Source organism: Corvus moneduloides, chromosome Z (genome assembly GCF_009650955.1).
Source record: "Corvus moneduloides isolate bCorMon1 chromosome Z, bCorMon1.pri, whole genome shotgun sequence".
NCBI classification, from domain to species: domain Eukaryota; kingdom Metazoa; phylum Chordata; class Aves; order Passeriformes; family Corvidae; genus Corvus; species Corvus moneduloides.
In genome coordinates this window covers 51,915,348-51,940,052 of record NC_045511.1, presented here as the reverse complement: position 1 = coordinate 51,940,052, position 24,705 = coordinate 51,915,348, and the positions used below count along the sequence as shown (strand labels likewise).

Genomic DNA, 24,705 nt, shown 5'->3' with positions numbered 1-24,705 from the left:
CCAGCACGTCCCAGAGCTGTGCCCGCGCTGCCTCACGGGAGGTGCCGCCAGCAGCTCTGTGAGGTACCATGAGCACTTCAGAAGGAATGGTGAAGCACATCTCGAAGGAAGAAAAGACTTTAGGGGCATATCAGTTTTCAGGTCTCATTTTCTCATCTCTCTCATTGACGTTTTGAAGGGAGGTAAGGCACACGTGGAGTTGTCCACTGAGCTGAGGTTTCAGCATTATGAATATCAGATATGCAGAACTAGCACTGGGGGTGAATTTAAGTTTATTATGACTTTAATATCAGGGACTACGTTTTGCCTTGGTCTGGAAAAGTCTGGAACAAAGTTTTAGGAATGCAATAGGTGGCTACATTTCAGTACAAGTAAATAAAATTCTCAGAAGTAATTTAGTAGAGCTGAGTAAATTCCTGGTACCTTTTACATTTTAATGACAAACAAGCTATGTCCACAGTACAGCTTAAATAAGAACGCATCTTAAATGCAACATTCCCCATGTGGTAAATTGGAAGAATCATTTGGCTGCTTTTCACTATTGGCCTTGATTTAAAGGTCAGGTTTTCCAGGATCTGAAGCACTTATTTTTTCTTTTACTTGAAAATACAATGAACAGCATGGAGGGGTGAGAGCATAAGATAATCAAAAATATGTGAATTTAGTACTTACTAAGCCCTAAGTGAATATCTTTGTTGGTAGTAACTCTCCTCCACATACAGCGGGAGTATTTTGGACTGTATATTCGAGAATGGATGCCTTTTCATTTCATTGACTTACATAAAAGCAAAAGCTGAAAGTAAAACAACTGCAAAGTGCATCTGTATAGGAATATTTTGAAGCTTTTAATGCTCAGAGGCTTTTATTTCATTATTAAATACTGAATTAAAATAAGAAAAATGAAACACTAGGTTAAAATTATGTCACTTCTTAGAAAAATATTTCCTTACAGAATGAGAAATTACTTGCAGTATTTGAATGTAGTCTCCAAGTTGAATTTGTAGCTCATTAACTACTCTATCAGTTCTACTCCTGCAAGCATGAGATCCTTAAGAGCTCAATATAATGCCATAAAAATGTACTTCTTGCCTAATGTTCACAAGGAAATATCAAACATTCTCTGTGCTGTAAATGAGCATCCTCATATGAGAATCATTAAGGACTGCCTTTGGATTGATCTTTCTCTGGATTCACTGTGGCATAGTTTTTAGGCTTCAAATATGAAGAATATTATTTAAATCTCTTTTTACTAATAGGCAAAATACAGGAATTTTTCACTTTGAGCAAAAGGGATCATAATGTAAGAGTGATATGGTTCTTCGGCATCCCCCATGGTGTCCCCCCATCATTGGGGATCATGGATCCAAATCACTCTTGAATTAATTTGTAAAATTATTTTCACATTGCATAAATTCATATCATTACTTTTCTCTTGTAACAAAGTACTTTGCAAATCAAAATCTGGACAGAAGAAAATCAATTTGTTCACCATGGGAGGGTTGACATAGTCCTCTCTCTTTTGGTGGGGGAACAACCTTTCAGTAAACTGTAGTCAGGGAAAAGTGGTGTAGAACAACTACCAGTGAAGGTCTGCAGTGAAGCTGATTCCTCATAAAAGCACACAGAAATCACCCCTGTTTGAATACAATGAAGGAATAATTACATTTATTTTCTGTCTCCTCTCATAAAAATGATATGCAAAATGTGTGGATTTGAAAATGTGTAAGAAATTCAGCCAGTCCCACAAAGTTACACAACTGTATCTTTTTTGTAATTCCAGTGGAAGAAAATATGAGCAGAGACTCTGGTCATGTTTCTTACATATGGTATGATTGTCTAGAGTACAAATCATAATTAAAACAAAAAATCCTCTAAGCTTCCTATAAAGAAGGGCAGGGAATAGTTTTCATATCCCACTGATATTTTATGGATATTTTTACTTTATTCTGGGAAAAAAAATACTTCACAAATGAAAAGTTTGATTATGTGCAATTCATTGAGTGAAGTATATTATTTAAAGACATTTTAAAAAATCTATGATGAAGTTGCATTTTGAAAGTGAGCTAGAGCATAATCTTTGTAACTCTCTAGTACATTGTATGATTCCAGTACTAAAAATCTTTGGAGAAAAAGAAAGCTAAACAAGTTAGGTGGTGGACTATAGGCCAGATCTTTCTCCAATGATCACTACAAAATCATATGCCATGAGTTTGAAAGATTAAGTGAAATGTCTCTTATGTCCTCAAATATTAAGTATAGCTTAAAAAAACCATAATTTCTGAGAAGGGAGTAGGCCAAAATGTTGTCATCTGTCTTCTGCATCAGTCAAAGCATTGAAAAAAGTTTTGCTTCACTTTTTAATCATCCAGTATATCTTGGACAGAAACAGATTGTTGCCTTTTATTCTTTGTGAGTTCAGGTTTTTGAAGTGGCCTTTCCTGATTGATCCTAAACAATGAATCATAGGACTACAGAATAGTTTTGATTGGAAGGCATCTTTAGAGGTCATCTAATCCAATGCCCCTGCCCTGGGCAGGTTCATCTTCAAGTAGATCAGATTGTTCAGAGCCCTCTCTGACCTAGTCGTGAACGTTGCCAGGGATGGGGCACCTACCAGCTCTCTGGGACACCTCTTTCACTGTTTTATCATCCTCATTGTAAACATGTTTTTCTTTATATCTAATCTAACTGATGGTGCATTTTCTGGGGTTTTTTTATTTAACCAGCAGGTCTCCACTCATCTATGATGGTCTCTCGCCTTTTTTGCCCTGTTTCTTTCACCTGGGGGTGGCTCATTCTTGTGCTTTATGGAAAGTGTCCTTAAAGATCTGCCAGCTCTGTTCAGCTTCTTGAAGGCAATTTCCCAGGGCAGTTTTGCTGCCCAGAGAGCAGCTTCCCAGGGGGTCCTATTGACAAACTTCTTGAGCCTGTGCAAGGTTTTTTTTCTTAAAGTTCAAGATCCTGACTTTTCTGTAATGCCATACAGTTCAATTCTGATAATCTGATGTATAAAAACTAAGGTTGGCATCTTCTGAAAACAGGCAAACAAAACAAACCCACACACTCTTAGGAAACAGTTATGAGTAAATTTTTGCTCTGGAAATAAATGTAAATGTGTATTTTTCTACTTTAGATGACAGATTATTGACATTAGATACCTAAATTCCATCAGCAATCCAGAACCTCTGGGAAAGAAAAAAAAAGCTGAATACACTTGGACTGGTAGGAAAATGGGCATGTCTTACGTATTTAGGGAATGAAAGAACAGTTTCAAACTACATGAGGAAGGAAAAAAAAGAACGGGCTAAACTGTTGTTTTGTAGTACATTTTGTTTAGGCAGGAGCAATATTTTTTCCATGGAAAAGTGGAATTCAGGGAATCATGCCATCAAAATGCCCCAAGCAGGATTTTACTGACACGTTGCAAAATAGTTTTAGAACTGAAGCCTAGTAGAAAGATGATAAAAATATGGTCTTCTTCTGACACTGTTCAGTCTATGCTGACTTTGATGGAAGTAATAATTGTAGTGTTTCAGTCTGGTGAAGTGGGCCCATCTCTTTTTCCCTGAATCTAAAACTAGAAATCTGTGATTTTAAAAAGCATGTATTTAAGGTGTGTGTGTAAGAAATGTGGTTGTGTTTGCAAAGGAGATAAATTATCACCCCACCTGCAAGTCTCAGTTGTTTTGCTCACAGTACTCTTGAAATTACTGGTTTTACACAAATTTGATTTGGTGTCTGCATCATAGATTTAGCCTTTAATGGCATGGAAGAGTTTGTGTTTGTCCCAGCTGGGTTACACAATTGGGAACTTTGATTTGATACCTTCTAACGCGTATAGATTCCTAAGGAATAAAAGTTGTACAGTCTTGATATGACTGATTTCAGTGCACACAAAGCTATGGTTACTTTATTAGAAAGACTGCTATTATTGTTTCTGTTTCTGATTACAATCACTTCAAGGTTCTGATCTCACAAAGGTATTGAACAGGCTTGATGTAGATTTGCAGACCAAGGAGATGTTAAAGAAAAACATTCAGTGAGGCTAGATAGCTGCATAAATTAAATTATGACTACAGGAAGTTTCTGAGCAGCAGTACTTGAACAGATGTTTTACCCTGTAGTTAGGGAAGCACTTCTTTATTTTTTGGGGTTTAAGTTCTGTATTTTTCACATAAAGTTTGCTTTACATGCTGCTTAAACTTATGCTAATATACAGTTTCTGAGAGCTTTAATTAGAGAAAGAAAAGTGATGGTTGCTCAGGACACAATTCTGCTTTCACTCAATGCAACTTTCTCTTGCTTTCTGTGTGTTAGCCTGAAAGAGAGACAATTTCTAAAATGAAATTTCAGATTTGGATTCTAACATTTTTTAAGGAAAATCAGATTATTATAAGAAAGCAGGATGGTTTACATTTCAGAAACTTTGGAATTTTTTTCCAAATTTTTTTGATTTGAGAATCTTCCAAGTTCATGTATTTTTTCATATAATTTTCATACTCTTTCATGTACTTCACTTTCATATATAATTTACAAAGGGAATTAGGTATTTATATGAATCTTTTTAGCTGCTCCAGTTGATGATTTTAGGAAACTTATTCATTGTGAATAGCCTCTTTTTTCTTTCTTCATTTGATGGAAAATTGCATAGTTCTGAACCACTTTTAAATACAGGGATGGCACTATTTTGTTTAAATTTGATTAAAGCAAATTTACAACACATTTTTTTCAAGAGCCTAAAATCAGAATTTATATCATATATGACCTACAAATCTGCAACTCAAAGTATATTAGTGCTTGTCAGGTTATGAGTATTTCCAAGCTGTCTCTCTTTAGCATGGAGTCCTACATCTCTAGCTGTACTCTGACATCTTGTTTCATGTCTCCATGTGCTTGTGACATCCTTGCTCCTGTACAGGAGGTCAGGTTGTCTTTCCCACACAGCAAGTCCTCTGCTGCCAGCTCCACTGTTATCCACCAAGAGAGATGGAAGTTTTAGCTCATCATGTGTTGCCTTTCTGTGAGGCAGGCGGGTTACGCTGCAGGGAAGGAGTGCTTGCCTAATGCATGAGCAGTAGATGCCTTCTTGCTGCCTCTCCAGTATCCCAGGAGATAGCACATCTAGGGCCAGACTGCTCCTAGATGAAAACAGGAAGTGCAGAAGTAGACTCACCACTCAAAGGGAGTCTGTGGTAAAGTAGAAGACAGCAGGAGAAGCCAGGCACAGAAAGAACATATGTCAATGTGTTTGGATTAAAATGAGTTTACATAGGGTTTTAGACAATGCCGTCTAAAACCACACAGCATGGTCTAAAACCCTATGTAAACTCATTTTAATCCAAACACATTGACATACGCCTTCCAGGCTTCTTTGTGAAGCCAAAGTACTATTCAACAGGAATATTTAACAGCCAAAATCAAATTCTGTATGCCAGATCTTCTGTATTCTCCCATACGCTTCTTTCCCATTTCCATTTGTTGTCTCTTCTAACAACATGGTTGCTGTGGGTATGAGGACTAGATAATGAAATTGGATTTGAAATTCAGTTGTGTAATGAATATTCTGCATGCCTCTTCACTGCAGAGAAGTACAAGCAACTTTAGCCAACAGTATGAAAAAATCAGGGATTCGGTCATGGTTCTCTCAAAGCAGCTTCCATAGGCTAACAATGGCTTTTAGATACCTGCTGTTGCTGATATTTCTCTGCAGTTGCTGCAGGAATAAGTATTTTTTTGTCTTCTGGCCTAAAATATGATACATGAAGATTCTCTGATTTTCACTCCACTGGATGACTTATCCCATAAAATATTCCAACTTAGCTAATTTGAAACAGTCAGTTACAATTTTTAAGTGAGAAAACTGCTGTAATGTAGAAGCATCAAAGGATACATGTTCTATATTTGAGCCAACTATTTTGTAACATTGACATTGAGACCAGAAATCTTTCACCCGGAAAAGTCCTGTGGAATAGGCTATTTTTTATGAAGAGATAGGGTTCAAGTACTACTATTTCATGTACTGTTACTATTTATTTCTGCTGTTGGGCCACTTTTTGCAAGTACTGACCTTAGCACTGAGGAGGAATATAAAATGGGTTCTCTTGAACTCCTAGAAGATCAACATGACCAAAATCAAAATGTTTTCTTTGAGTGCAGTGAGGAACTGAGAAATGTGTTTGTTTTCTTACGAGATCCTGTGTAACATCAGTAGGGCGAGTTGATACTGTTAACATTTTCAAGTTAAAATTGAAACCACTGAAAACATAAATCTTCCCAGTTTCATAAAATTCACTGTGAGTTGAATTTTCTAACTCACTGATAGAAAGGAGTCTTCAGTTCACTTAGAAGTGTTGGTCTCCCTCAAATTTAGACTGTCAGTGTGTTTCTTGTTTTTGTTGGGAAATCCCACAGAGCTGATAGTTCGAATGACCTTCTGTCATGCAATATGTGGGAACTGATATAAAAACTTTGTAGATGAGGGACCTCAGCACAACCAACATGTTTTCCTAGAACAGTGTTTTTCAATTTTTCTCTGATGGTTTCAGCAATTCCTGGTCTTGAAACCCGCCCTAAATAACCTTCAGTGATCTGTTGACTCTTATTTTTTCTACCTTTTTCCCTGAAAACATTTGAAATTAAGTTAAAATGTTCCCTCATGTCTGTTTTTTTACTTAATCTTTTATTTTTGCATTTCAGACTTATCAACGAGTCTTTGAGGGACCAGTTGCTAGTTACCATCCAGAAGACTTTCACATACACCCGAACCCAGGCACAGCATCTCTTCATTATCCTCATGGAGTGCATGAAGAAGAGGGAGCTGGTATGTTGAGTTCTATGCATGGTTTTGATCAAGTCTTTTATGTGCCTGTTGGAAGGTATCACAAATCTGATCTCTGTGATCCAGAATCTGAAATGATATCATGCTGGCTTTTGTTTGCTTTACTCAGTATTTTTGCATTTAAAGTGATTAATGCAACAGATCTCTTCCCTTTTGTAAATTCCTCTACATTTCCTTTGACCACATAGAGTCCAGCTAGTAGGGTATGGATATTACTACTTTTCAGTCATTCTCAGGCGCATCATGATTAAAATTCTACCTCATTCAACTACAGAAGGCAGAAGAAGGCATAATTATGTATCTGTCCCTGTCTACTATAAAGATGCTTTAGAGTTCCACAACTATCACTAGAACTATTGCCTTACTATGGAAATATGTGACATGAAAGGAAAGCAGCTTGTCTCTGAAGCTCGTGTTCTGCGGTGGCAAGGCTATGCCTTGCATACGTGCTTGTATTCTCTTGAAGAACACAAGTTCTTTCAATAATTTCTGGGAGATAAATGAGGCTGCTTTTGCAGAGCTATTTTTGAAGAAAAAGCACATTGAAAAAATTTGGGATTCATTTCTGTGGACTTTTATTTGTCACAAATTGACTGGACAGACATGCTTCAATTTTCTAACTTCATATTTCTTCTAAGATTTGGATTTGGTTCATATCACTGCTTCTGGGAACTCCAAGCTGATGAAAGTTCCCTAAAATGAATGTAATGTAACATTCATTACAGAAATGTAACATTTCTGATCAGTGATTAGCAGAGAGAATTTTCTTTTTAATTATTTTGTGGATATTTCTGTAGCATTAGTGGTAAAGGTAGTAATAATAATAATAGTACTAGTATTAGTAGTAGTAATGATAATAATAATAATAACAACACCTACTTGTAGACCATTGTTCTGCATATAGACATAAAAAATATATTTCTAGATAGAAAATAAAAGAAAAGAGTGAGGAAGGGAGGGAGGAAGGGAGACAGGAAGGAGTAGAGGGGCACAAAGGCAGGAATGTAGAAGGAATGAAGGATAGAAAGCAGAGGCAGACATTGAATTATCTAGACTAGAAAAATGCATTTCTTGATTATTCCAGACATCTAAATCCAGAACAGATTGTCAGGCTTTGGACAAACCCTGCTACTGGAAAATAACTGTGAAGATTTTGTCTGCAGTATTCACATTAAGATTTTTATTCCAAGCATGTCTGTGTGTTTGTTACAAGTTTGTTTGCAGATATGCAACATCCGTCACCACCGACATTCTCTACCTACTAATCTTATGAAGAGCTATTAGCCAGGAGATGGTGTGCCCAAAATTAAGTATTCTGAAGTTGAATTTATAGCACTAGCTTTACCATATATAAAGAGAATACATTAGAACAGTGGCTTCTGTCTAGTACCTGAGTTGTACTCAGCTAATTCTAACATTGGTATGCTAGAAAGATTTTATGTCTGAGGTGTGGTTGCTAGTCTAACAGTGTCCTGCAAAACTCACAACCTTATCTGTGTATGTAAAAGAGAGGTGGTGCTCATGGTGCTGAAGGCAGCATAACCAGAGGAAATGGGTGACCTTGGGGCTGTGAAGTACTCCCAGGAGTGAGTGGTGACTTCCCTGTTCCTACAAAGCCATATGTTTCATATTGCCACATCTGTCCCAGCTCTTGTCCTTCCTCAAGCTTGACCCTCTGCTTGGTTGTACATAGGGCAAAACACTGCTTGATGAACTGACCATCGTTTGTCTGATCAACCCCTCAAAAATTAGAAGGAAGATGCAACAGATTGTCTCAGAGAGCTCAGCAGCAGCTAAATTGATCATAGCTATTTTCCCTATGTTCGTGGTCACTGTGCCTGCCTATCTGATTTTGTGGCTGCTGAATTGATAGAGAACAAAGTAGACAATGCAGGAGAGGCTTGTCTTATTACTGTGTGCCACTAAATAATTGAGTGCAAACAGGGTGCAGGCAGGAATATGCTTGTAAAGTACATCAATACAGCTGAATCACAGATGAGGAGAAAGAAAATAAAATGCAAGTAACAAATGGAAGGAACAAAAAGCTTTCTTGGAAATAGTTGTTCCTTCTCTACCTGCTTCAAATGTGTGAAAAGACTCTCTTATATAAATCTGACGCAAGTGTTGTAGCCAAGGAAAAAGCATAATCATAGCAAAAATTACCCCTTTTCTCAGAACATGAGATTTTTCAAGTTCTGACGTTTTGGATTTCACTCCTAAATAATGGTCTCCAAATTGTGTGCCCAGGAAGCATCATTATTATGTGTAATGTTCCATTTACTTGATTAAGTTTAAATTTTTTGTTGAATAAAATCTGAAGTACACAAGCTGAATGATAAGGTGAGGCCCTAGAAGAGTAGTGATCTAGGTTTGTTAGATTTGTAAGACAGAGCAATTTTCGCTTCTCAATTCAGTGAATATTTTTTATGAAATTGTATACTTATCTGAATTGACATTACAAACATCAGAGTTTTGTTCAGAAGTGTATTTGGACCAAGGCGCTTAATGAGGGCTATGGTATAAGAATCTAGTTAAAATGAAGTAGGCTATACATGTCTGTGTACATATAACTGTAGCTTACAAGGGTAGGATAGTATTGTATAGATTATTTATGGAGATTCTCTATTGTCACTATGTCTCTATTTACATATAATTCGTTTTAAAATTTTATGCAAAGACATTCCTAAAATAGGAGCATGAGGGCTCACCAAAGCTAAGTAGTCAAGAAGCAGGCTAGGAGACTTCACTTCAGGTCCTCCCTGAAAAACACATTGTGTTGGATAATAGCTCAGAAGTCTGTTTTCAGCTTTCGAAGGAGTATTTACTTCTGTCTCAGTAAACAAATTAGTCTTAATATTTTCCCTTAAAGACAGTAATTCTGGTGTCTGAGTTTTCTGACAGATACAGGCTGCTCTATTCTGTTGGGAGCACTTCATTTAGCAGCTTAGACTGGCACATTGCTGGAGTGCTTTTTTCACAAATCATGACGTGAGTTTCTCAGAAGCCAGAATGTGCTTTCCAGCAAGCTGCGTGGGTCTGTCTGTGGAGCTTCATTGGGCGGCCACTGGGAAAGGCCACTTTGGCAAGCCAGAAAGGTCTGTGTCTGAAAATAATCACACTTGTGGCAATGGGAGGCATTTGTCATAAAACTAATTATTCCAAAATAGTGTTTTGAGAGTGAATAACCTAATCTTTTATCCATTTAATAGAAAATGGAAATTGCTGTGAATCAGAATAGGTCCAATCTAAGCACCTTGGTGATAAAAATGGCACATCAACTCCAGCAGTAAAGTGTGCTGGTGAAGTTTGTTTGGCCATTTTCTGCTAAATTCGTTTCCTTGAATATTTGAAGTTTCAGTGACTACATAAAGCAATCTGATAGTGTCATTGCCTACTACTGCATTACAAGAAGGAATTGCAGAACAAAGAGAGCTTGGTCGCTGGGCACATTCATTCATTCCTGGAACACATTTCCACATAGAGGCAAGAGATACAATTTGATTAGTTTCCTGCTAAAAGAAAAACAGTAAAATCCCACCTCCAGCTCATGGCAGCAAATAATAGATATTTTGTTCTTGCCTCTACTGTTCACTGTTATTCATGTACCACAGTGTATGGTTGCTGTGGCAATCATGATGGCTGCTCAGGGACAGTGTAAACTTTACTTCAGCTTTGTAGAGGTGATGTGTATGGAAGTAGGTAGTTCCAGATGACTTAATGTGTAACTTGCAGCTCTGGTGCTGTCAGATTGAAACAAAGCAGATGTCATGCTGTTGTAAATGAGTGCATTGAGCTGAGATCAAGACAACCTGCATCATGCAGGTGCTTGCTATTTATTGTGCTTTTATTTCAAACAGAGATGGATCCCAATTTTCTTAAAACTCAGAGTGCATGAGAAGGCTGCCTTGCAAGGCTAATATTCAAATCCCAATATTGCCATACAAATGTAGGGCTTTGACTCTTCTTAATGGTTACTTACACAAAGTACTGGGAAGCTGTTAAGTCATTGCTATGTCCTGGTCCACTTGGGAAAGGTTGTTTGATTTACTCTGAGCAGTGCATGGGAAAAATATCAAAATTCTTGGGAGGTTCAATATCAAACTTCTACTTGCAAACTTTAGAACATAAAGGTAGAATAAGGTACTCGTCAAATTTGAAAATGTAGCAGGTTTGGTTTGAAATGCAACAGTATAAAAGCATTAAAATTAACACTTAAGAAAATTTACAAGGGAAAGAAAGTGAAAGAGAGGATAAGATTAGAAAGGTGTATATTCACCCCCTGTGGGACCAGAGATTTGATTGTTGCAATTTCTGTTGGTTGAAGCAATGTTCGCAGTCTTGATCCGTTGGGGCTGGGGGAAGCCCATGAAACAGAAAGTCCAGTGGGTTAATACTACACTCAGGCTCGGTGGGAATGCCCAGGTACCTCCGCTGGAACGGGGAGTTTTACATAGATGGTATACAACTGTGGATCATGGGACACAGCATTACAGCTGCCTCTTAATTTGGTGTAGTTGAGCCAATCATCAGAAGGGATGAATGTGGAAGCTGAGCTACTTGTGGCATGATAAAAAGCACTATCCCACCTCACAGGGTGTGCCTCCTTTCAGCCTCTTCCCTCATCTTGTTCAACACCCAGCTGTAGTGTCCAGAGATGGCTGTGCACCCCCTCTGCACCTGGGCGGTTACTTGAAGAATCATCAGCAAAGCATCCTCTGCTTTTGCAAATGGTCAATTGTTTGAGTCATGAACCTCTAACATTCCAGTATCTCACAGTGATTTAGCAGTTTCTTTTCTATATGGACTATAAATAAGGCTTACTTATCTGTGACAGCTTCACTTCTGTGTGACTGAAAGGGCTACTGTTGGAAACCTCTGCATGTTTCCAGAAGAGTATATACAGGGAAAAAGTTAACTTGATCATATACTGGCTGCAAAAATCATTGTGCTTTTCAGCTGGATGTGCAAGCTTGTTGGAAAAGGTCTGTGGACTCCCGCGGGGGGAGGAATTGCAATCCAGCCAATATGGTTGATAAAGGCAAGCTCCCTTTATTAGCAATCCATAGACACTTATATAGTATCCCAGCTTGTTAACTCTTAAGTGGCTTAAAACCTATCCAAGCGCATTTCTGCTTCTACATAATTAGACTACATTGGCAAGCTTCTACTAGTTATGTTATGATTACAATAATTCAGAGTTCACCCTCCCCTCTCCGGGTTTTATCTGCACAGCTGCAAATCTTCAAACTCCCTTCTTGTTCCCAGGCCTGTTTCTCACACAGGGATTTTCTCATGGAGACAGTTTCTCACACTAACCTTTGCTTGCAGGCCTATTGCTTGTACAGTTCTTTTATTGATCCCATAATTCTATCAATGATCCATGTCCCTGATCCTCCAACCATTTCCCAACACAAGCTCAGTGAATTTATATGCTAATTAAATACTGGCTGCAACTGTTTATTAGCATACACTTTGATCTGAATTAAATAATAGCTAAATCAGATGGACTTTTAAGAATTTACTAGCATATTGTCACTTGATTTCTTTGGCCCTTTCCAGAGGTTAGAAGTTCATTTAGGTCTGTTTTTTTCAAGAATTTTTCTTCAAAAACAGTAAAATAACTTCAACTAATGCTTTTTAATGATGATATGCTGATGTAATTTTTTTCTCTTAGAGAGGAGGCTGAAGAGGGCTTGGTGACTTCTCAAACAGTAAAAGTCAACTGTAGTTCTTGCAGGAGCATAGTTGCTGTGAACAGCATATAATTTGGCAGCAGGCATTTGGAGCAGGAAAGGATCATGTAACTGCTGACCTGCTGGTTGCTAGAACAGCTCTTGTTTCTCCCATGGAAACATTCTGTGAGATTTCCAGCATAAAGCGTACTAAAGATAATTCGTCCTCTGTGTCCAAACTGATGTGCATATCCACTTCAGGATTGAGTGTGGAACTCTAGTTTTTGGTGAAGATTAAACCTCCTTTCCAGCCCATACAAATCAATAGGATTAGTCTAGTACTTAGGTTCTACCTCTGTGTTAAGATAATGAGGAGTAGTTTTCAATCCTGCAAACCACACCTAATTGCTTTTTTGCTAAAGATCTAAGACTTTATTTTGTGTTTTCAGCTGCCAAGAAGCCGCATGAAGTTAGCTGAAGTTAGTCATTGACTCCACAGAGAACAAAAACTAATCCTAGGAGTATTTTTTTAATTTCAGTAATTCAGAGAACAACTTTCACAAGAAAAGAAGCTATATACAAAAAAAATAAACACCAGAAAACTGCCCAAAAAAAAAGAAAAAAAACCACCAAACCAAAATGTTGTAATGCTAGATTTAGTTCAGCAAGCTGCAGCTTTCCCTGAGAGCTCAGCGGAGCTGCTTAGGGCAGTGCGACTGTTTTCACCCTCCTGTAGTCCATTTTGGATGGCTCCGCACTCTTGCTCTGGCTAGCTATCCTTACAACACAGTGATGGCAAAGGAGGTGAGAAGGGTCTCTCCACAAGGGTTTCAGAGGATCTTTAATCTTACATCTTGTCCCAGCGATGCCCAGAGGCAGAGAGAACCCATGAGCCGGCCGCAGGCGGGTTTTGTCAGATCACAGGGGCGGTACATGGGCGGAGTTGGGGTACAGGAGCCAATAGGGAGAGCCCTAGGGAGTGGCCAGGACTAGGGGCAAGGAAAAGAAGGGGGGAAATGTGGTATTGAAGTGCATCTGGGTAAACAGAATACCACTCCAAAAAACCAAAAGACAGCTGTTGTATTAACTAACCCTGGAAAAGTTTTTGATCGTACCATTTGCTTTTCAACTACCATCAGACGAGGTAGAGCATCTGCTAATAGAAAGTACAAAAATGTCAGACCTACCACTGAAGCAGGAGTGTGTGCAATTTAGTCGCTTACTGGGTCCATCCCGAGCTTCTGCTGGGCCATCTTTGCATCTGGAACACATCTGCAAAGACCAATATTCCTTTTGTTGCTTACACTCCATAAGCAGACATTTTCTGTTTTATTTTGTGCATGCAGTGAAGTCATCTGGTAGATACTAATGCAACTTACTACCAATCTTTTCACTTTCTATCTTCCTACATATTTTGTGGTAAAAATTGCAGCTACAGAAATAAAATTTAGAATATTGCTATTCCCTCTAAGAACATAAGCTTGGGAAAATATCCATTACCCCATTTAGGCTATTAACAGGTAATACTGGGAAATGCACACTGAATTGTTATACAGCTCTGTAAGGAAATTGAAGGCAAAGCAGTACTTGGTGACACAGCATATTCCATATTAGATAATATAAACCAATTTCTGCAGTCAGGGAATTGGAAGTGTTCAGTGCAGTTTGTGTACTCTCTCCATGATACTGTTCAGAAACCTTTCTTACTGCCAGGCTCTATCGTGTCTGGGAAGTCATAATTTCTTTCGTCTTTCTTAGAAAATAAAGTTATCCTTTCTGTGGCTTTACATGGGGCACAGAGACCCATTAATTACAGCTATGATATCTCAGTCACAGACAAGGAGCTCACTGTATGAGATGCAGGGTTCCTGTAGATAAAGCAGGAACTGGAAATTTACTGTCAAACAGGAATATCTCACACTAAGTGATATGCCTTTTCCAAGTATTGCCTATTTAGTCTCACCAGCAAACCAGCTAAGAAACTAATGGTTTGTGGCTATTTCTGTGCTTGGTCTCTGTGTGTTGCAATGACACTGTCAATATTAATACTGATTGGGCACATGACTGCATCATCTATAGTAAAGCACCCATGTCCTGTCAGACTATTCGAAAACTGTTGCAAAGGAAAACTAGAAATTGAAGTTTAACATGGAACAACAGTCCCCAGCATTAATACTGTTGCCACCGAATCAATTCACTTCCTTCTAAGGTCAGCATTTTCAGTTCAGATTAGAAGACATATGTGTGCATATAAGTCTTGAAAGCAGTATTCTTTAGGGCCATGACTTGCATGACACAATTTTTCAGCATAAACAGCAATGGAAATTACCAAACTGAATTCTTGTTTTCTTAGAGTAACAGAATATCCATCTCAGTGATGAACTTTCTCCATAACTTGTGACTTTTATGTTTCAGAAGAATATCTATTAGGTCAGTGTCTTGCCAATACCTCCAAGAACTCTCTCTATAGTAGAAGAGTTGCAGGAAGTGATCCACATTACATTTGCTCCGCATTTCTTGTCTGAATCAGGGTAATGGAAGACCTTGGATTACACCAACGTGTGAATGAAATTGTCTATCTCAACAGTTAAAACCATTTCTCTCTTTTTGGCTGATCTTAACAAGTTTCTACACTGCAAGTCTACATGAAATCTCATTTCTGCATAACTTCACAGTCTGTGATGTGCACAGCCCAGTGATTTAAAGGGCAACATCTGATTTGTATTACCCTGTATATACGCTTTGTGACCTACAATTTGTATTTACTCACATATTGACAACGTGAAAATCAGGGACTGGTAATTCAGGCAGTGAAAAGTCTTAATGTACCTGTATGAAACCTTTTGTGTAGGGGACAAGAAATGAGTTTACTACCAAAACATTTTTGGACATTAATTCCACTGGAAAATATGCACATTCTATTCCAAAATGTTGGTAGTACTGTAAGACTTAAACAGTATGTGCACATCATAAAACATAAATTTTTTTTAATGGGACAGAGCTGTGAGATTTCATAACCTGTCATTGAGGGTGCCTCTGATGTTCAGTCTGGAAAAAAAGGTACCAAATACAGAGGAAGCCAAACATTTATACTAACTTCTGTCAATTGATGGCTCCTCAATTGCAGAATTGCTGCCTTTCTTATAAGCACTGATTGTTTTGCTTGTTTTCTGCTTTTTACTAGACATGGAGTCTGTGAAAAATCAAATTAAAACATGAAATCTTGCAGTGCTGGCACCATGAAGAATAAGCTGTAAAATTTTAAAATTTTGCGACCAAGATTCAGACTTCTCCCCTCATATCTGCTCCTTCATATTTCCTCATTTGGAATTCTTTTTTGTACCCCTCAAAATAGCAAACTACTTAATTTAGGTTTTCCCTCAACACAATTCTCTCTTATCTTTCTATTCCTGAATTTCCTCTTATTTGGCCATCCCCCTTCTTCTGCGGTATGACCCACTGACTCACCTGCTCACTTTGATCTTTGTTATGCCTCCACATCAAGCAGTGTATCCCTGTGTTATATAGTATTATTCCTTCCAAGAAAAAGGAAATGCTTTCCCTGCTTATCTGAACCATTTTGACACTTTTCATAACTGACCTCCTTTAATGTTTTATTTTGTCAAACTCTCATCAAAATTTTCATTTTTGGGGTATTTTTCCTCTGAAACATTTAAGTAGGCCTAGCTAAATTATGAATGTCAACATGTAGTCTGGAAGAAATTGCCTATTTTGTTGAACCCGCCTGTACTCTAAAACAGGAGACTTTCATGTTGCACTCACAATTGCATCTGCCTTTTTTTAGGAAAGAAGAGGTTTTATTCTGACTTCTGTAACTGAGATGCATAAGAAAAGTTTATATGTCAGAGATGAACTTTAATGACACTAAAAATTTTTCTGGAGGTAGCTAAAAAAAATCACTTTGAATATATTTTAAAGCACCATGTAGTTTCTCCTGATGTCATAATGAAATGATGATGAGAAAAAATTACATCTCTAAAAGAATGAATAATTTGCAGCATTCTTAGAATGCTAAGTTTGTAAACCAAGCACACTTGATGCTTTCTTTGCTCTCATGACTGCTGTCCGGTTTTTTTCCTTATTCTTCAGCTATCCATTGTCTAGTCAGCAGGCACAGTCAATTTGAGGTTTAAAGAATTATTTTTCTTCTTCATCTCATCTGCTTCATGACAGAGGGTAAAACATCTTTCTGTGCAGATGTGCACATCAGTCTCCCTCTGGTTTTGGTGGTTTTTCCCTCTCCAAAGAAATACATGCTAAAAATCTGAGCATATTTCAGATCGCTCTTCATGTTCTGAAGAGGTTGAGGTTAACCATACTGTAAAAAAATAAATATTCACACGTTGTAGAATAAATGCCAAGTACAGCCTTGTGCTGCGCAGCTATTCAAATTTAATCCTGGCCCCTTACAATGACCCCAAACAGAATAAGCTCTTCTATCTCTGTGGAGTTTTCAGAATAAATGCTAGGAAGGAAGTACTCACTTTTTGGCTAGTAAAGGCACAAAAAGAGGAACTGCAGTTGATTATTATTTTCTATTGCTCTTGCTTCTCATTCTAGGGGTAAAATCAACTCTGCCCGTGCAGAATACAATCTTGTGCATACTGTCCAATGCACGGCAGCTCATACTGATGAAAGTTCATAACCTATATATCCAGCTAGTCCTGAATATGGCAAACAGCGACACAGTTATGATGACTTAGGATGCATTCTATAACGCAAAACAAACTTTTGTGTCTTATGACTTGCTAATCTGGGCACTAGCACTGCTTCTGTCTGTCTTCTGCACAAGTCCTGTCCTCTTCACACAGGATAGGTCTACCTCACCCAGATGAGAAAGGGACAGAAGTGTGAACATTTATTGAGGGTAAAAGAACAAGTTTGAAGAACTCAGAAAATTTTGATTTAGGACCCATTTCAACCTACTACAACCAAAACCTTGTCCTCTAAAGCGTCTCAGTGCTCCTGCCATTTCAGGGATTGTCTCACCTGTGACCATATTTTCCTTCTGTTTCACAAATCTTCCCTCCTCAGCATTTTTTTGAGGTATCCTTGTCTTAGCTGTTCCTTTTATTGGTAGGTGCCACTATGGATTGTGTATGGACAGCTATAAATTATATGTCTAAGATAACCCTGCATGTACATTCATAGAGAACTGGGGAAATCTCACATGGCAGTGTACTATCTCTGTCTCTCAGTGTGAGTGATTTCTGAAGGTCTATTTGGTATTCACTGCTCTCAGGTAAAATAGTGTTACCTGACTTTGCCTCTAGGAGCTCAATGCAATATCAGCATGAAGGCAGAAAAACAAAAGAATTAATGAAATACGTAAAGCTAAACTGGCCCTGCTGAGCCAGAAACTGTGTACGAGAAAAGGAAAGAAAAAGTAGTATGTCAAACAAGGATGGAAGAGGTTATAAACAGAGAGCAATGCAGTTTTAAAATAGGTGGTTTTGGTAGAGTCCAAGGTCAGATAATACTTTCCTTCTGCTTCCTCTCCTGCCTCCTCCCACCTTGCTTTCTATCCTGCTGCTCTTCTTTACTCCGTGTTCTTGGTATTTACTTGTTTTCTACCTGCTCTGCCTGAAAATTAGGTTTCTGCTCTGCTGGACTGTAATTATTGCTGGCAGCTATCACAGTGTGCTGTAATCCTGCTTGCAGAGAAGGTCCGTTTTGGCTCAATGATTTCCTAACACATTTTCCTAGGCAGAATGAGGATGCACCTAGTTTATTTTCCTGGAAGTTAATCCTGTTCACATTAAAATAGTTCAGTGAAATCTGCAATGAGGTAGAGGGCAGACCTTCCCAGGTTTTTGTTGCTGGGTTTGTTTGTTTGTTTGTGGTTTGTTGGTTTGTTGTTTGGCAGGGGAGGCTTAGTGGGGGGCAGGGGAGCATGTGTCTCTTCCTCCTTTGAAGGGTAAATCTCATGCATTTTACTCAGGAAGGTTTTGTGGAGGGAAATGAGAGGTAGGTTGTGATAACAAAAGTTTGACTGTTGGGTTCCAAGCACCTCCACCTGAAAGAAGTCCAGCTGCCCCCAGCTTTGAAAGTATCTGCTACTGTACTTTGCAAGTAGATCACTATGGGCACACCAAAAGAAATGAAGACATTTAGCAAGAATCCAGAGGCTGCCTATCAACCTCTTTGCAGCTTGTTGGGCAACCTCTACTGATGATTCATTTGCCTGTTTCAGGTATGTCTGTCTGAAAATCTGTCTCTTCAGTGCAGTGCAATACAATTTCGTGTTTGTACAGAATGCTAACACCAGCTTCTATTATATATGTAAATAAGAAAAGAAAACTATTTGTTTAAAAATGCTTTCTGTTGGAAGTCACAGTTGCTCACTGAGCTGACTAAGAAAATTACCTGAAAAAGTCATTTCAAGCCTGTAAATAATGTAAACACTGAGGAAAGAAAGGAGGAAATCAGCAAAAGACCATCCCCAAAATACCTAATCGGGTGGCAGCGGAACAGAAAAAAGTGTTATTTTAAAATCATTTAGTTTAACTCCAACAATTGAAAATACCAGCTACAGAGATAATAATGTGGCCCAAATCCCTACAGGAAAAAAAAAGGAGTACTTGATTTTGTGGTTTTCTTCTTTGGATGTAAATTGGGTTTTGGCTCAAAAGAAACAGCTGAGTAGGCTAAATGGTAGTTTTACTCTCTAATACAATGCTCCTATGAAAACCAGGAAACATTTTCATAGCTACAATGTGAAACAGAGCAGGATAGAGAAGATTTCTTCTTAAACCAATCTTCCCTTTTTCACAGCAATACAGAAAAATGTCTAGTGGTAGTTTGACTAAAACTGCAGCTCTTACCCCCTTGTTTCCTTTTGGCATGTAAGCAAGTGCTTAGCATATATTACTTTTTAACACAAGCATCTTGGGGTTTATTATTTTCTAATGAAATGTCCTGGATTCCATATGCACACCTTACTCGGTTGTTCTTCCTTCTCCATGTTTTTTCCACTAAAGTTGTCCAGAGGGTGCAACTCAGCAACCGGCTTAAAGGGTCTACAGTAGGTAGGTGGAAAGCTCTTGGGCACTTTCTCTTCACTGAAAGAAGAAAGGCTTTTACTTTTTCTTAGCAATGAGTTATTAAATGGGTTTCTAAGTCTTTAATTTTCCATTATTTTTGCATCTACTGAGATGGAAGACATTCATCCAGAAAGAGGTAGCTGGGAGTAGAGCTTACTGACCCAGATATTTTCCTTTAGCACAGCATGTTTTTTAGTGTAGTAGCTTCTGTATCCCATTCTAACAGGGCTCCAGCCAATGTTCTCTTATAACAGCACCAGTGTGTTGCTTATCAGTTCTCTGCAGACATTCACCCATGAGTGTACTTGTGAGTAGCACTGGCAGGTTGTGAGATACGTTAATGACTCCTGGAGTTAGGTGACTGTTGGGGTCCCTCCCCCGCCGTGTAGCCCTGGGAGAGGGGCCCTGAGGGCACAGACACGGGGCTTCCCTGCCCCTGCTCAGCCTCGTTCCCATTGGTTGGTTTGTGTTCCCTGCGCGGGCAGAAGGACCCTTGGTCCCGTGACTGGAACAGTTCCTCGGCAGAGCTCCGGCCATGCGGCTGGGGAAATAAACATCTCTGAAACAGCTACCAAGAATCTGTCCATATATATTTCCTTTCCATGGGACACCTGGTTTGGTATATGCGTGTTGCAGTATCCCCACTGCAACAGGTGACCTCATTGCAAACATAAAATTCTTACCTGTTAACTCAGGGGAAAGAAAACACCAGAACAAGAGGTCTCCAGCAAAACAGTCAGGTTTTTAAGACCTAAAGATATTGGACATTTCTAAGTGTAAATTCTGCATAAATACTTCAGGACGTGTCTGCATTTCTTCATGCCTCTGACTACAGAAATTAAGGTTGCTATATGTATTTTAAACCTTGCATGCTTGCAGAAAAATGTCTTTATCAACCAGTCAATATCTGGTGCAACGTAAAAAATCTCTCAGTGTCAAGGAATAACCATGAGAGGCATCTGTGCTGGAGGAGAGATGGCCACCCAGCCAGCTGCTATGGATGAATAGCTCCAACAGCCCTGTGTCTGCAGATGTATATAAAGTGGTTAATTCACACTCAGGTTTTCTGCTGTGTTCTGCTTTTCAGCCCAGACTGTTTTTTTTGGGTTGGTGCTCTGTTCTCACTGACAGCTTCACACAATAGGATTAGCTTCAGTCGCTCCTACTTGCTGAGGATCTGCCTGGACAAACATTCAGTTACCTCAAACAGGAGGGGTGCATCTGCCACAGAGAGAAAGCAGCTGTGGACAGTGACGGTAAATCTAAACCATAGGAAGAGGCTGGACATATCTGTTTACTGTCTGAAATATTCTGTGCATTCAGAAAAGACCGAAGTCCACAGTGCCAGCTGAGTCTTTGAGGTCCTAAACTCAGAGCATTTTGAAATTAAGCTAGCATTTGGTTGAGAGCCAGCTGAACATAAGCCAGCAGTGTGCCCAGGTGGCCAAGAAGGCCAGTGGCATCCTGGCTCATATCAGCAACAGTGGGGCCAGCAGGACCAGGGCAGTGACCATCCCCTGTGCTCAGAACTGGTAAGGCCACACTTGAGTCCTGTGATCAGTTTTGGACCTGAAGTTATGTCAGGGGAGGTTTAGGTTGGATATTAGGAAAAGGTTCTTCACTGAGCGAATGTTTGGGCGCTGGAACAGGTGCAGGGCAGTGGTCACAGCACCAAACCTGACAGAGTTCAGGAAGCATTTGGATGCTCCTCAGGCATATGGTGTGACTCTTCTGGATTTCCTGTGCAGGGCCAGTAGCTGGACTCCATGGTCCTTGTGGGTCACTTCCAACTCAGCATATTCGGTGATTCTGTGAGATGCTGAGGCATGTCCAGAGAAGGGCAGCAGAGCTGGGGAAGGGTCTGGAGCACAGATCTGACGAGGATCAGCTGGGGGAGCTGGAGGTGTTTAGCCTGGAGCAAAGGAGGCTCAGGGGAGACCTTATCACTCTCTAGAACTACCTGAAAGGACGTTGTGGTGAGGCAGGGATCAGTCTCCTCTCCCAGGTAAGAGGTGACAGGGGTGGAGGAAATAGCCTGAGGTTGCTCCAGATGCAGAGTTGGATTGGATATTAGGAAACAATTCTTCACTGAAAGGCTTGTCAAACACTGGAACCAGCTGTCCAGGGAAGTGGTTGAGTCACCATTACTGGAGGTATTTAAAAGATGAGTTGATGTGGCACATGGTTTAGTGGTGGAATTGGCAGTCCTGTGTTAATAGTTGAACTGGATGATCTTAGAGGTCTTTTCCAAACTTAGAAATTCTATGATTATGTGATTGTAGGAAGTATCATATTTTTCCTTGGTTCTGTCTGAAATTCTAATTTGATCTCAGACATGATCCCAAAATTATAATTCTAGTATGAGTCTGAGGACTCCTTCAATTTCCATTTTTTTTCCACAATTATTTTTCTTCTTTAATTTACTACTTTAATTATGCTAGGCCTCTTAAAAATAATAATAAAGCAGTAGTTGATGTGGAAAGACAGCCTTTTTATTCTAATGTAACTAATTTACATAGTTCCATTTTATTTTTAATACAGCAACATTTCATTCTGCTGAAGTGGGTTTATTTTTCTGATGCATGCAGAGAGGAGGGTTGAAAAAGAAATTGGAAGTTTAAGGTTATATGTGGTCCAATACATGAAAAGTACTTTCTTTAATTTTCCTGTGGTGATAAGCTGTTCAGTGCTTGCAGTTTATATGATTACTTTTTATTAAGTTGGGAGTTCACTGATCATGTGCTGGTTTGAGATGCTGTTTGTTCCACCTCCCAACTCCGTTGTCCAGTGTATTCAGTCCCCGTTGTGCAGACTGCCTCACCTGAGGCTTTAAAGACAGAGGAGGACGTTTTGCCATTTCATGCTACCCCCAAGTTTGTCTTCTGTGGCATGGGAAGCTCATCATGACCATGTACAGCAGAAGGTCTGATCTCATCAGTTCACATACTGATTATGGCTTGAGATGAGACATACATAGAATTGTGTATTTCTACTCACATTACCTGTGGGCAGACTGCCTGCACTGCAGGGAGAGCTTCACTGCCAGTCATTGAGGAAATAGAAAAAAATTAGGAAAATTATCATGCAGCCTTTCTTTACAAGAAAGTAATCAAACCCTGGAATAGGCTCCTGGAGAGGGGCTTGATGCTCCATGCTTGTCGTTGTTTAAGAGGCATTTGTACAATGCCTTTAATACTGTGCTTTAACTTTTGGTCAGCCCTGAAATGGTCAGGCAGTTGGACTAGATGATTGTTGAGGGTCTCTTCCAACTGAAATAATCTATTCTGTTACTATTCTATTCCTATTCTAATTCTATTCTAATCTCATGACATTCTGGAGTTGTGGTATGGGGATAGACATCAATTAGTTTGCCAGAAGTATCTGTAAATTTCAGAGAGAGAAAAAACTTCATTAAAGTATCATTTATGATTTGTATCAAGAACACTTTGAAGGGTCAAACTAAGTCTAACTTGGAAATAGTGTACTTTAACTGGGGAGGTTGCCTAATGTAAGTAACTTCTTACATTAATTGGTTTAGACATCACCTAACTCAATTGACTAATTGAGCTAAGCCAGTTTCCTGTTACTTTATCCAGTTTGCTTTTTAGCCTCTAAGATGCTACTACTTTCACTGATGCCAAAGCCTCCGAAAGTCCTGGAGCTCTAGGATCAAATGAAGGTAGAATAGGTGCTAAAGGAGGGCTGCATTGGATTTCCTGGAATACTCTCTGCGGCACTTTTCAGCTGCCAAACTGAAGCATATCACTGAAGTTCTGCTGTGTCCTTCAGACTTTGTTTATCTCCTTCTGTGATGGTAGACGTACCTGACGTTTGCTCTATATCAGATGCTGCTGCAGTTCAGTGCTGTATGAGTAGGAATCTAGGAACATGGAAACAACATACATTGCTTAATATGAATTTAAAATATGTTTATGCAATTCCTAATAAAAGGTGTCACTCTAAAAAAAAGGAAATGAGGCAGTCCATACTTAGAGAAGAAAAAGCAGATAACAAGCATTCAGATCAAAATGATGATATAGTTTTCATGAGTAAAGGAAGGCACTAGTAAAAACTGCAATCTCTGTTGCCTCATAAGAACCAGAGGTTCAAAACCAGCTATTGCTATGGCAACAAAAGGAGCAAGGGGATTTACACTTCTGTATGTTTCAGTGCAGTCTTAACCAAGAGTGAATCTGGCTAGAAAGAACAGCTGCCCTATATTAATTCTTACTATTTATGAATTGTGTATCTCGCCTCACTGCCTCAAAACCTTTGAGTGATAGGTCATTGACCATACATGGCTGAAGACATTCCTGGACCTGTTAGAAACATAATTCTTAGATTATTTATCTAACTCTCTCCTATATAGAGTTTAGGGTTTCTAATATCACTTGAAAATATCTGTTCTGTGCCATATGCCATCAGTTAGGTCCACACTCATAATATACCTAAATCTTCCTTGTAATCTATTGGGAGCATTTAAGTCTAGTGTCACTCTAATACAAGAACATTTCTTCATCTCCAATTTCACCCTGTGACACTGAACACCTTTGTTCCATATGATCATTAATACAATTTCTATCTTATCAAATTTTATGTCACAAAAAATACTGTATGTTAATCCTATTTAATAAAGTTCTCATAAAGTGAATAAAGATTATCTCATAGCCATCAGGACATTTTAAGATTCAAGTCACGCTGCCCTGATTTAAGTTATTTTTTTTTAATTACCCTGGTTTCAATAATTGTATTGTCTTTTAACATTGCAGATCACAGTTTTTCGCATGGGATCAGAAGGACACCAGGATATTGACTTAGCTATCCTGACAGCACTACTAAAAGGTAAAAGAGTTAAACTCCACAGTGAGTCTATATCAATCCAGTTTGTGTCTCTGATGTACTGAAACCTGCATTTATTGACAGAATCTATCAAGATGGTAAACCTATACTGTGAAACTGAATTTTTGCATCTTTCTCTATCTGCTTTATACAAATCCAGCTCTTTCTTTAATGTTTAAATAGCTACTGCTTTTCCTTTCTGAATTTTTGTTTCCCACCCACAATCACTAATGTGTCACAAGAAACATCAGTGGTGACCCCCACACCAGTTACTTGAGAAGATTAGTATTCA

At 38.9% G+C, this 24,705-nt stretch overlaps 1 protein-coding gene across 8 annotated transcripts in view; it reads left to right on the top strand.

Annotated features, from left to right (window-relative positions):
• Positions 1-24,705, top strand: part of TRPM3 (transient receptor potential cation channel subfamily M member 3) — a 404,943-nt gene that overhangs the window by 307,019 nt on the left and 73,219 nt on the right. For all 8 annotated transcript variants that reach the window (XM_032097560.1, XM_032097555.1, XM_032097559.1 and 5 more), the window contains exons 8-9: positions 6,697-6,820; positions 24,344-24,416. In XM_032097560.1, the coding sequence (XP_031953451.1) occupies positions 6,697-6,820; positions 24,344-24,416 (197 nt within the window). The remainder of the gene's footprint in view (positions 1-6,696; positions 6,821-24,343; positions 24,417-24,705) is intronic.